This window comes from Stegodyphus dumicola, chromosome 10, assembly GCF_044657685.1.
Source record: "Stegodyphus dumicola isolate Sdum_Otavi_A_Nest chromosome 10, ASM4465768v1".
NCBI lineage: Eukaryota > Metazoa > Arthropoda > Arachnida > Araneae > Eresidae > Stegodyphus > Stegodyphus dumicola.
This window is the reverse complement of record NC_140777.1, coordinates 45,883,434-45,896,867: the sequence shown is the minus strand read 5'-3', so window position 1 is coordinate 45,896,867 and position 13,434 is coordinate 45,883,434. Positions and strand designations below refer to the sequence as shown.

Here is a 13,434-nt window from a genome sequence, read left to right as displayed (position 1 = left end):
CATTTATGTTGATCAGTCTCAAGAGATTTCATGTGTGATAAAGATCCTGAAAGTTGAGTTTAGATTAAGTGTAAAAAGTAGTATTTTCTAATTAGCTATTATTATGAAATATTTCCTATTATTTTTAAATTTGTACCATGCATGAAAATGTGATATGGAAATGGCTGATGTTTGACACTGAAAAGCAATTTTTCCCCCTCTTGTTTTATAGGGAGAGAATTCGAAATATAGAGGCAACAGAAGAAGCAAAATTACAAGTTTTAAGAGAAAGAATGACTAAAAAAGAAAAAAGCATGTCTTTTGTTCCAACTAATATGGCTGTCAATTTTGTTCAGCATAACAGATGTAAGTACACTCTTGATTGTTTTATCTTTCCATAGAACTGGTCATTAATGCTTAGAATTTCAATCAAATCGCAGTTAAATCCATGTTTAATGAACGACCTCTTTGATAAAGTTCACCATACTAAATTTGTTCATTAAATGGAAAAATGTTATGTGATATGCAAATATGTAAAAAATACAAAAGTTATATTTACATCAATATGAAGTAAAGTAAATAAAGTATAGCAGTAGAATTTTTATAAAATTGATATTACATGCTATAAAGCAGTTAGAAAACAAATCTAGCATTTAAATCTGTGTTTGTTTCAGATTACATTTTTCAAATTGCTTTATCAAAAGAACATTTGAAAAGTATTAAATACTCCATCTTCTGATTTTTGTTACATTAGAAAATTTTTTGCAGTATTTCTGATGTTGATTTTAGCAACTGAAACTTGTAATAGTAGCTTAGTATATTTTTCTTGTCTTCCAATATAGTTAATATAGAAGAAGGAGATCAACCAAAAGTTAAGAAAATAAGACAAGAAATTACACCTGCTGACAAACATACTTCTCCAGTAATCATTCCTTCAGCAGGTATGTGTATTTAGGCATAATTTTTCCAGGGTAATGTAACTAAGTTTTAAATTTTTAAATAGCTGGGAGAAAAAAAGCACTTTTTTTAATGTTGAATGATGTTATATGTTCCGGTCCCCCTTTGTCATTTTTAAAGCATACATTTCCATCTCTCTGTGTGGGATTGTTGTTTTATATGACATTGCATGCATATATACATAATGATTAAGGCATATGTAAATAAAGCAGACACTCAAAGATAAGTGTAGATTTTAAATCTGTGCTGTCTTTTATGTATTCCAAGTCGATTGCCATAAAAGAGTTTAGTGTATTTTTTAAAACAAATGCACTAGAGTCCATCTACAAACATTTGGCTGTGTGCTTTTTTTAGATCAATAGGGTTATTAGTCTTGAAACATAATTTTGAAATGTTTCAATCTAACCCTACAAGGGTTTTGAGGTAAGCAATATATTCTTCATAAAAACACATGATGTCTGTCATGATGACTGCCAAAAGGTTAATGCAGTGTTTCACTTTTCATTCTTATTGCCATTCGGAAAAATATAAGATATTATTCTCTCATATTTAATCTGTCTGTTATTAATTTAAAAAACTAAACTATTTAAAAGCAATATATGCAGTTCTTAAGAATATTATTTTTTACTTCTTAATCTGATTAATATAAATAAAAATGCTTTTAATTCCTGTTATATATAATTTTTTAAAAATTTAATGTTTTTATAGAATTACATATTTTTTCAATTTTTAAATATAACAGCCCCATATTAGTTTAGATGCATATTCATGTAATTTCCCATAAAATGTTTCACTATTTCACCTAGGCTATCTCTGTCAATACTCTTCTCCCCATTCTTTAAATGAAGTGAAAATCATTTTCTATAAAATTTATTTAAGAAATATAAATGTAAAATTAGGCAAAATAGCAGTGCTAATTTGGTATAAATTATGAATGGGGGAGCTCAATTAATAAAGTTTTCATTCATAAAAGTCATTTTGTTCCAAACTAAGTTTCCCCCCTCACTCCCAATTTAAAATTTTATATTGTTGTGTTTCTGTTCTATTTGAAACATAAATGAATGATCACTAGGTTAATAATTTTATCGAATCCCGCGAACGGGCTAGCTGCATGGGCGTTTTCATGGTTTTCCTCCATGTGTAATGTGTATACGAACCAGTTTCCCTTAGAAAGTCCTCCACGAAGGCATCCCTCCCCTTAGGCAGATAGCCCTAGTGTTCTTTGCGATAATTAAATAAACCAAAACCAAAAACTAATAATGTTATCATGAGAACTGTCATGAATTTTTGCAAAATAGAATGATTACAATTGCAAATTTTGTCCTTTTTATATCGATGAAGTTACTACCTAATCATTCATGCTAAAATTTCATTGAAATGTGTTTTGCTCATCGAGTTGTAAATACATTAAAACATTGATAATAATAGTAAAAATCCATTATTATCTCATAATTGCTTAAAATGAAATTTATAACAAAAATGTCTCTGTGTATTGCAATTAAAATTTTGTATTTTATATTACTGAACAAAAATTTTAAATAAACTTTTTAATTACATCTTTAGGAAACCAAAAATTCAGTAATCCATAGTAAATTGATTGTAAACAATTTGCTCTGAAACCGACTGATCTAACTAGAATTATGTATTAATTGCAAATCCAACCATATTTGCCCACAGACTTCCCACCTGTGCATATTTATATGCATATTTATAGAATGCCAATGCATATTTATAGAATCAAGTGTGATGATTTCTACATCTTTATTGGTTCTAATATTAATTGGTTGTTCAGCATAAAGAGCTGAGGTTTTAACCCAGGACCTGCATTCAGGCTATTAGATAAATGCTATATTATTGGGTATTTGCAGTGGATAATTTCTAGTTCAGATTTATGTTGGATACATTAGAATAATTATCTGTGTAAGAGGCATGGAGAACTTTCTCAGCAGAACTGACATATGTTCACATTATACATGGGACAAATCATGAAAAGCTAATGCAGTTGTCCAAAATGTCTGGGCAGGCCTTCAAATTAAAAAGACACATAATTATTATGTTGAGTTTTATGTCTTGTAGCTTTTAATGTGTAATTATCTTAATATTGTTTAAAAATCAATGTCATAAATTGCATGTATTTTAAACTGTGAAATTTTATGAGGTTGTGATATTAATAGGGTTTTTTAACAAATATTATTAAAAAATAAATTTAATTTAATAGTGGACATGTAAATCCATAATGACTAAGGTTATCTAATACCTAACTTAATTATAATGAAATACATTCCCTTAAAAATTATCTCTCTGTATTAAAGCAAGTTATTGCCTTTCGTTAACACGCTGAGCCGGGCGTCAGTCCCTGGGGACCGGCACTGGAATTATCATTTGGCTGGCGTCGGTCCGCGGGAGCGACAGTATTAAAGTTAAAAAATAAGTATAGTCTCAATGAAATGTGATCAAATGTAGTTTTAATGAAATTTATTGAAACATTCTAAAAAAATATGGCTTAGCTTTACACATATTACAATACGAAACAACTATTTTGGTAACATTTTTGGCTATCTTGCATCCAAATAGTTTTGAATTGTCATCATAACATTTCAAACAATACTTTCGAACTTTATGTGCGTCTCCTTCCTTTTGTATAATTTATGAATAATTTAAGTCGGAAATATTGCACCGCTTGATCGCTCGCTGCCGGCTGAATGGAAGGTTTGTTCTGATCCAGCAGGTTTCTCTATAGGCAAGCAGGAGCAGTGACAACAACCAGTCTTTTGTTATGAATCATGCTGATTATAATTTTAATGCTCATTTTAACCTATGCTGCTTGACATAAAATCTACTTGCTATTTACTAAACCTCTAGACTGAGCAAGTATGTGACAAAATGAGACATTTAAAAAAAAAAAAAAAAAAAAAAAAGCTAACTGTTAGTAAAACATAACTAAAATGTCAATTATCTTCTTTCAAATATGTCCAGTTATTATAAGTGTAAAATATTTAATGCTACTTGATAAATTTCATAAAATTAATTTTCTTCTGAAACATATTAATAATTATGTTAATTAAGTTATGTTTAATAATAATGCATCCTACTCATGTTCAGGCATAGATATAATATTTTTAATTGAATTTACTCAGTTCCCATTTGCTCATAGGTCCTTAATTTTTTCTCATTAATGGTCCTTAAAAGTACTTAATTTCCGTGTGCAGAAATGTGTACGAACTCTGTTAAATACAAAATAGTTTTAAGACATGATGTAATCTTCAGTAATCCTCTTGATTTTAATACTGAGGAATAAAGTGCATTATTTGAAATTTGGCTGTTTCATTTGGTAGATAAAGGTAGTGAATATTTTTATGTTTTATGGCCTGGTGAAAAATTTAACTGGGACTTCTTTTTAGGCTTTAACATTATCTGAGCAAAATTTTCTTTTTAAATGCAACACTTAACACGTTGAGCGCGGCGACGAATTTGCTGTCCTTTCCGTTCAGCCGGCAGCGAGTCGTATTTTTGTTTAGAATGTTTCAATACATTTCATTAAAACTAAATTTGATCATATTTCATTGAGACTATATTTATTTTTTAACTTTAATACTGTCGGTCCTGTGGACCGATGCCAGCTAAACGAAAATTCCAGTGTTGGTCCCAAGGGACTGACGCTGGCCACACGGAAAGTTCGTTGGACCGGTGCCGCGCTCAACGTGTTAAAAGAATAGATTTTTTGTTAAAAATCCCAAGTTGCTTTACAAGTAATAAGAGCAGTATATTTTTCTTTTATGTATACTTTATTTTATAATGTGTATTATTAAATGTTTTTTCAGTATACATTAAAGCATGGTATCAAACACCAGTTGCACATGGACTAAATGCTCGATCTAAAAGCAGCTGAATTCACTCCGGTAATAAAGAACATTCTGTAGCAAATAAATAATGTTCTTTAACAAAATAAAAAAGTAACTAAATTTTAAATTTCACTTTACTAAATATTTATCAAAAAATACATAAACAAGACTCATCATAACAACACAAAGGAAAAATTCAAATTTATATTTATTTTCTATCTAAAATACAAAGATTGATGCCTGAAAGGTATTCTTTTAGCTACATTTTTAATTCATTCAAAAGTCAGGCACTATCCAAGTTTAAGTATTCATATAAGGTAGGTCTAATAAAAATCATAAATAAACAAGATTTATAAGTCATACATTAGTTTGTCTAATGTATAGCAATATAAACTGCACAGCCTTGCAATCAATTTAACAAGTAGTAACTGACTGAAAAAAACTATATATAGAAGCACCAACTCTATAGAAAATAAAGAAACACCAGAATATTAAACCACAATCAACTATCAGCTGGCCAACTATGTGGATTTCCCATTAAACATCAATCATGCTCTTAAGATCAATCCAAATCACTGTGTGTAAAACTATAAACACTATATTTACAACAAATACATAATTGGAATGTATTCAAAATCCACGTAAATATGCTTTTGTGGGCCACGAGTTTGAAATCATTGCATGAAAGGATATATTCACATTATTAATTAATCAAGTCAGTTGAATACGTCCATGTAATTTGAAAGAGACTTCCTCATTGTGGTGCCCCGTCATAAAAATGGCAGCATTGTTGTACAAGTCATCCATTGTTCAAAAAGAAGCCTTCATAAGATAGTGCCCATATCCTTATCAGAATCAATTTCTAGCCTGTAAAAAGCAAACTTCATAAAGTTGTAGGTATGTATTAGTGTTCTTTGGCATAAAAATTCTTGCATGAATATATGATTGAAAATTGCTTTCCGTGCCTCCAAATAAGAAACTAATTTGTCTAAAAGTGAAGCCAGCCTTTTAGGCTAGAAAAATGCTTCCTTGTTGGCACAGTGGTAAAGGAATTAGCTTCCACAATCTTCACCCGGTGTTTTTGCAACATAAGAACACTTAAAATATTCATCAAGCTGTTGCGTGCATACGGGTTCCTTACGAATTGAATGCTCAAGTCCGATAAAAAAAATGAACAAAAAAATTTATTATTATTACAAAATGTTTAAATTCCCTCAGATATTCTTTCAGTTTTACAATATCTCACAGTAGTTATCTTCTAACTACTCAAACGTTCAAAAGAACTTAATTCAAAACAGCTAGAGAAAGCTAATCCGCTACAGTTAACAAGAGCAGTTTTCTAAACAACAACAAACTAAGCAACTAACTAACGAACTGAAAGGTTTTCCTCCTTTTATAAGATTTTTAAATCGCGTGCGAGAATTTTCTAGTACTTTCTCGAAATCAAAAAGAGATATTTATTAAATGTTTAATGCACGTACTCTTGTATTTTCAATTTTCCGGCTTAGCTTTCTTTTAATATTCGTCACGCGCTGCACTGCGCGGGAAATAAAACCATTTAATTTATAATTTAACTAATATTAGCTTTTTAAATACCAAATTCATAACAAAGCCAAAAGTCCTCTTGAGAAGTTGATGCTTAGGGAGGAGAGGGTAAGAGACCCTCGGATCCATCGCCTTTAAAAGTGAGATGGAGTTTCCCTTACTGTGGTTATAATTTTGTCATTCCATGATGCATTCTGGGTAACATTCTCAGTGACAAATGGCTAAATCATTAATAGGAAGAACCATTCCTGACAAATTCTTAATTAGCAAACTAATTATGTTGATGCTTAACTAACAGCTGCTATGGGGAGAACATTTTGCTGAGGCAACTTAATGGAGGTTTCTCTTTTTCTAGTTCAGTGGATGATTTGTATAAAGGTGCTTACAGAAGCTTTGAAAACATTAGTGGGGTTTTTGTTATATTATTTCCTGTGTGACGTTGCTAATTTTATTATTTTTGTTTCTTATCCTGCTTGAGCAATAAGACTATGAGCTCATGGTATTTTTTCAGTATTTCAGTTATTTAATATAATAACTTTTTTCTGTTCCTTTATTGCAGGCCCCAAATTAAACAAATCAAAGCCTGAAGATGAAGAAAAAGCCACTGATGATTTTCATTTTGAAAAATTTAAAAAGCAGTTTAGGAGATTTTAATATTTTTATACACAACTTTAACTGCTTTGTACAATGGTATTGTAAAATATGTAAGGTACAACACTTTTTAGTATCCTGTAAATATTTTTAATATTTATTTGTAGAAAGAAGTAACATTTTTATGAAAATTTAAAGAATTATGAACAGAGCCTTTTTGAAGTTGGTCTATTTGTTGACATGATAAATTTCAGTTGCTACTATGGTTTTCATTTATAACACTTTCTTCTGAAACTTAAGTTTCATCATGTATCAGAAACAATTAAGCTTTCAAAATTTTATGTGTTAGCATCATGTTTCATGTATTCAACATAAATTCATTTGATGTAAAATAAGAATATTAGTTATTGAAAATAAGTACTTCTTTTCAGATATGCCCAAAATCTTGTAATGTGGTAAACTTGGTGTTTGGTGTTTAATTATGGCAAAGCACATGAGGGCTATCTGCCTAAGGGGAGGGATGCCTTTGTGGAGGACTTTCTAAGGGAAACTGGCTCGTATACACGTTACACGTGGGGAAAACCCACGAAAACACCCATGCAGCCAGCCCGTTCGTGGTGGTAAACTTGTGTAAAAAATATTGCATTTCTATCCTTTAATATCATTCTAGCTCAGTGAAATGTATTTTGAAACCTGTTTGAATTTGGATCCAGCACTGTTTTTATTTATCATTTATATAGCAACTATAACTCATAAAATTGTAATTTTCTGCATATAATTTTATCATTGAATAAAATAGAAAAGCATAAAATAACTTTATTAAGTTAAGGCAGTCGTGTGCTTTTTAAGTACATCAGTTTTCTTTGACATTAGAACATTCCAAAAGTATTTGATAGACTCTGCAGCAGTTGAACCTAAGTGAGCAAAAATGGTTTTTCCAGATGTGACATCTTTCTCGTTGAGAGAACTGAATGCATATCTGGTTCCAATTTGCACGTGAAGGAGCCTACTTGCTTTGGCAAGTATACCAGTAATGTAAACATCTTCTAAAGGAAAACTAGTTTCTCCCTTTTCTGTTTCATAGAATTGTTTAAGAATGGCTTTCAAAGCAACAGAACTGAGAATATAGGCTGGACCTGAACAGTATGCAGGATATGTACTCTCGTTGAAATCAGAGTGATGAACCAAGTACTTGGATTCAGGTGATCTTATGACAGGCATTCTTTCCCAAACTAGGCACCAGATTTTCTTTTCCTTGGCATGAGTGTGCAGTTCTAAAATAAGATGGTGAAAATATACTAATTAATATTGCAGCTTCCCATAAACAAATTACTTCAAAGTTCACTGCAGTAACCCTTTTGCAACGGTGCACCTTTGTTTAAGATGCTCGTGCGGGATGGAAGGGAATCAAAGGCGGTCATCGTACAGGACAGGGGTTTTACATCACTAAGATTAATTTTATAAAAAAAATCAGAAAAAAAAAAGTTTCACTTCTAGCATCGTAATTTTTGGTATCATTTTAGATTATTACTTGAGCTCTTATATATGTTAAAATTAGCACTTAATAACCTTTTTTTCTTTATTTTACATGAAAATATACTTAAAAAATTGCTTATCTTGTAAAATAATTTTCGGTAGCACTATTCAAATTATTCCAAAGTTTTAATTGATAAAATCCATCAATAAAGTTTAAAATTAATAAAACAACACAACAAAGACTATTTACAGTAAGAAGTAACAAAATTTAAAATGAAGACTGTGGTAAATCTCGAAGCACAGAGAAGTATCACCTTCTAATTTTTTAGAAAATGAATTATCATTCTCATCTGTGTTAGTAAATGGTTCATTAACCAAGTGTATTCTTCCCCTGATAAATAGCACCTTCCCGCCATAATAGACTGGAGGTGAGACTGTCCAAAATAAAAAGAGAAGAAACCAAAATATATCTGAAGGCAATGCAAAACGTAACAGAACTTCACATAGTAACCCTAAAAGACCATACCTAGTAGAGGAAAAAAACTGAATATAAATCAGACAGCGTGAATGTTTATATTAGCAAGCAGGCTGTGATTTAAAGAGCCCATCTCTGTTTATGCTTTCCCCCCTATCCTCGCAACAGTTTAGTAAAATACCAAAGTCAGGCAGAATATATCAAACTCAAGGTCAGGAATCTAAATCTGTGTTCATTTCAAAAGTAATGGATATAGGATGCCATCTAAGGGTCATCAGAAAAACGTTCCAGGTTAAAATGTGTATATGCATTACCCGTCCTCTGAATGCAATCTCTAGTGATGCATGGGACACCCAGCTGTAAGAGACATTCTTATAGAATGCTTATATGGGACACCCGTCCTGAAAGGGTTAATTAGCTATTTTTAGTGGTATAATAAGATTTTAGGTCATTATTGTTAATACTATTTTTTAAATATATATATCCTCACCTTGTTATGTCTACTAGTTTGTTATATTTTTTTCTTAAAGAAAAATTGCCTGAAAATAATTGCAAATGTATAACCACTAAACCAAAATTCATATACAGTTAGTTTGACAGTCTGGCAGTTTTGAAAATAATTGCAAAAGTATAACCACTAAACCAAAATTCACATACAGTTAGTTTGACTATCTGGCAGTTTTGAGACTGCAGTAACATGTAATTATTAAATACGCTGTATATATATTCGCGTGTTCTGCCAAATACTTAAGGCATTACACGCACCAACCCCTGACCTCCGTATTAGGAAGGAGATAGGTTGATGCGAGAGAGTATCATTGTCTTTTTCTGCCACACATTCCCCATAATGGCAGGCTTTTAAAAAAATCTCTCTCTTAAAACCACTGCTATTCTGGCCAGCAAGGGGCACAGAAATCAGAATAGGTGAAAGTCTATGAAGCTGGAGATTTGACTAGTCATCAGATTGTCCTCCCCCTCAAGTACAAATGGACTTTAAGCCATCTGGCTTGTGGATCAATCATGCTATTGATGTGACAGGGCCTTAGCCCTCTCCCTCTGGTTATTCAAACCACCAGGCTTTTGTTTTTATATCCTTGGTGCTGAGGCTGTCAGCATATAGATCTGAGCCAGTACAATAAATGACCCCAAGGAGGAGGGAATGTATTAAACTATCAGAATTATAAATGTAATGCCAAATAGCATCAATGGATGACATGCCTTACTATTATACAAGTAATATATCACTTCAGATTTTAGTTACAGTTTATGTTGTCAGCTTTAAGAACCATTTGTCTGCTCAGACGGAGTTAAGTTTTTCCCAAGCAGAATGAATTTTTATGATTCAGCATTACTTGGCAATGCGTAAGTTTAATTGTGATGCCATTTTTCCCCACACTCTTTGTTGGAGATTGCAACATTTTATTCCTGCCTTCGTCCATTTTGTTGAAACTTGGGAGAGACAGGCAGCTACCTCATTTCATATGGTACAATTCCAATTCATTTTAATTAAGTTATCAAGGAGAAAATTGTCTCGTTAGCTTAATAAACACTTTGGAAGGTGCTGAATATTAACAATGTTTTCATAAGAATCCATTGCGATGTAATATTTAATCATGAGAATTTGTTCTGCTTCGAAAAAATTTTCTTCCATCTTGCAGTAAACAAATGGTTTTAAAAACTAACAGCATAAACTGTAATTGAAATTTCAAGTATTACTTGCAACGGTATAGGAGTATCATCCTTTGAAACAATTTTCCAGTACTATCCAGTATGGAATTAGTGTTTTTTTTTAGTCCAAAGGGGCTTTGTCCCTGAAGGACTATTATTTTCATTTTGTGACTTTGCGTCGAAATGCTATAAACGGTGTATCACTTCTGCGAATATGGGCATCTGAAAGCCCAAATTTGAAATTTATTTTGTTATCAATTTCATATTTTGTAAAACTTTAAACGAATTTTTTATTAACAAATAGCCTTGGAACTGTTCTCGGAGATTTCGTTTCCTATAACCAAAGAACATTGCTTTTTCATTGACGCCATTTTGTCTGTAAACAAACACGTTCCCTGTTCCATTCCCAAAAATTAGAACAAATGAAATCCCTTGAACTGAAGATTATGTCGATATAAATTATTTTCTGTTACTAGTAAAATTACTTTTCAATTTAATTTGGTTACTGGCAATTAAATTATGGACACATTGTATTGTGAGCAATGCAAAGAAAATTGTGTATTTTCAAATGACTCATCATTTTTAGTATGTAAAGAATTGTAATAGCAAGGGCTAACAATAAGCTTTTACCACCAGTTGCTTCCAAAATTTTTCCGCCCTAAGTTATACTGCTTGGTGCGGCCACGACAACAGTACCTGCTATGAAATCCTCCGGGAGAAAACCATTGTAATTTCAAAATTCAGGGTATCTGAGGTTTGTTTTTACCAATATGTTACTTTTATGCAAGGCCGGCGCCAAAGCTGGTGTGGCCGTAATGGGCAGCACAATTTACAGGGGTATAAAAATTTTTAGAATTTAGAGAAGTAACAAGCAGCAAAATTTAGGGATGATGAAATTTTTGATTTTAGGAGAGGCACTGGCCAGTAGAATTTAGGGCCCGTAGAGTTAGCACCGGGTGGCAAAATGCCTGCTCTTATGTCTGTTCTTTCTTCTTATCTTTTTTTTTCTTCCATCGCCTGTACCAGAATGTAAATTAAATTATATTTAAAGTGTGTGAAAATGTGTAACTTCAGACAGAGTATGTGGCAACATTTCACGAAAGTTGTTTCTCTCGTGGACCGACCACTTGTAGTCTAGCCTGGTTATTTATTTGGAGATTGGGTACCTAGTTAATATATCAAGTTATCATGTTGATAATAATTTATTTCCTAAACAGTATTGATTAATTGATTATATTATCTCCTAAGTTTAATTAAAGTAGAATTATTTTAAAAGTGTGAATCCATACTGGTAAGTTATATTTTGAAAGATGTTTTGAAGTAATTTGAAAGCAAAATGTTAATAATGTTTTAACGGGGACTGGAGTTAAATCATCATGAAGAATAAAATTTCAATTGTAAAAGGAAAAATTAAAACATGTAAGCATTGTCATTGATCGGAAATTAGTTGACTTTTCAAGGGGAACAAACACTTCTGTCTTGTATTCCAAGACTCCGCAAGAAATGATGAGTTCAATTTTGTTAAATTTTAATTGTAATTATAAGTTGTAGTGTGAATAAACATTTAGTTTAGAATTGCTCTTGTTTATATTCCTTAGAATTCTAGACTTTTACTTCACGGCAAGGACATAAATCACTTTTGCCACAGGAAAGTTATACTAGGAATATTTTAAGATGCAATCAGGTTTAACTTTACAAACTAAGATTGAATACAATTTCGATATGTGCTATGTGATAAAGGCAGCAAATATAGAAAATTACTATATCTTGAAACTTTTTCGGCATTTTCTTTTACCCATTCTTAGTTTTTGATGAGTATACTTTTCTTTTTAGGACATCCTTTTTGTGATTATAGTTTATTGGCGAATTATTGTCGAAAATTAAAGAAAAGATAGTATGACGAAATAAAAAAATTGTGATTAAAAAGTTAAAACGTTATGAACAAGTTTCTCCTGAATTAAAATACGAAAAGAAAGCAACGTGTACTTTGTACCTGTAATAAGATCTTCAAGAGAAAATAAATTAACGAACACATCATCGTCTACTTTAATTATAAAAGGTATTGGCTCCGGACATGCTTTGTACGCTGTGTCCAACAAGCTCAGCACTTTCTTGGGCAAGGTTTCAAATGTGTCCGCAAACGGTGAATGAAACACATCACCGTAGACTGCAGATTCCCAGTTCAATTGTCTTTCGGAAATGATGTCTTCACTTTTGCCGAATCCGAAAGCCACAGTCAAATTCGATGATCGTGTCATGGCAGGATGCCCCCAAGTCTCTCGAATGGCCTGTTGGTGTAAAAATAACATATATTGATAAAGTCATACATATAAATCCATTTAGATCATATTTTGTCCAAAGTTCTGAAGACATTTAACAAAAAGAACATCTTTTGGTACTTATCGGTTATCTTGTACTTGCCGATACATCGCAAAAATTACCATCCTTGATTCTTAACATTCGCCATCACTGATTCTTCAACAAAGATGAGATTTTTATTCTTTTACTTATCTTATTGATATCATCTTCCTCTTTTTTTTTAACAGAGGCTTATAAAGGAAATGGATTTCTTCTTTTTTGGATGTACAAAGTGACGGAAGTATTGTAATTGCGAAAAATTTTGTTAATCAGATTTCAAAGAAAATATGCATTTTGATTGTTCCCAAATCCATTTTCATCATTATTATTTTTTGGGGGGAAGGGGGTGTCTGATTTATGTATCTATGAAAAGAATAAAGAAGTCCTTATTTTAAAATGGATTGAAAACTTTTTTTTTTTTTGACATCTATATGTACCCTGCATAACTCAAAAACAATTAACCGTAAATTGTTGTAATTTTGTACATGAAACTACTGTAACATTTAGTTGTGCACCTCCGTTTTTAATTGCAATCAGCAGTAC

The 13,434-nt window shown here is 31.6% G+C and overlaps 2 protein-coding genes across 4 annotated transcripts in view; one reads left to right on the top strand and one right to left on the bottom strand.

Moving 5' to 3' along the window:
* LOC118195820 (splicing factor C9orf78) overlaps positions 1–7,126 on the top strand; it is a 33,558-nt gene extending 26,432 nt beyond the window's left edge. The window contains exons 9-11 of the mRNA XM_035367157.2: positions 212–345; positions 822–920; positions 6,883–7,126. Coding sequence (XP_035223048.1) covers positions 212–345; positions 822–920; positions 6,883–6,977 — 328 coding nt within the window. The 3' untranslated portion in view covers positions 6,978–7,126. The remainder of the gene's footprint in view (positions 1–211; positions 346–821; positions 921–6,882) is intronic.
* LOC118195819 (beta-1,3-galactosyltransferase 5-like) overlaps positions 4,968–13,434 on the bottom strand; it is a 96,059-nt gene continuing 87,592 nt past the window's right edge. For all 3 annotated transcript variants that reach the window (XM_085824918.1, XM_085824919.1, XM_035367155.2), the window contains exons 3-4: positions 12,527–12,821; positions 4,968–8,188 (exon numbers count right to left, since the gene is read on the bottom strand). In XM_085824918.1, coding sequence (XP_085681044.1) covers positions 7,734–8,188; positions 12,527–12,821 — 750 coding nt within the window. In that variant the 3' untranslated portion in view covers positions 4,968–7,733. The remainder of the gene's footprint in view (positions 8,189–12,526; positions 12,822–13,434) is intronic.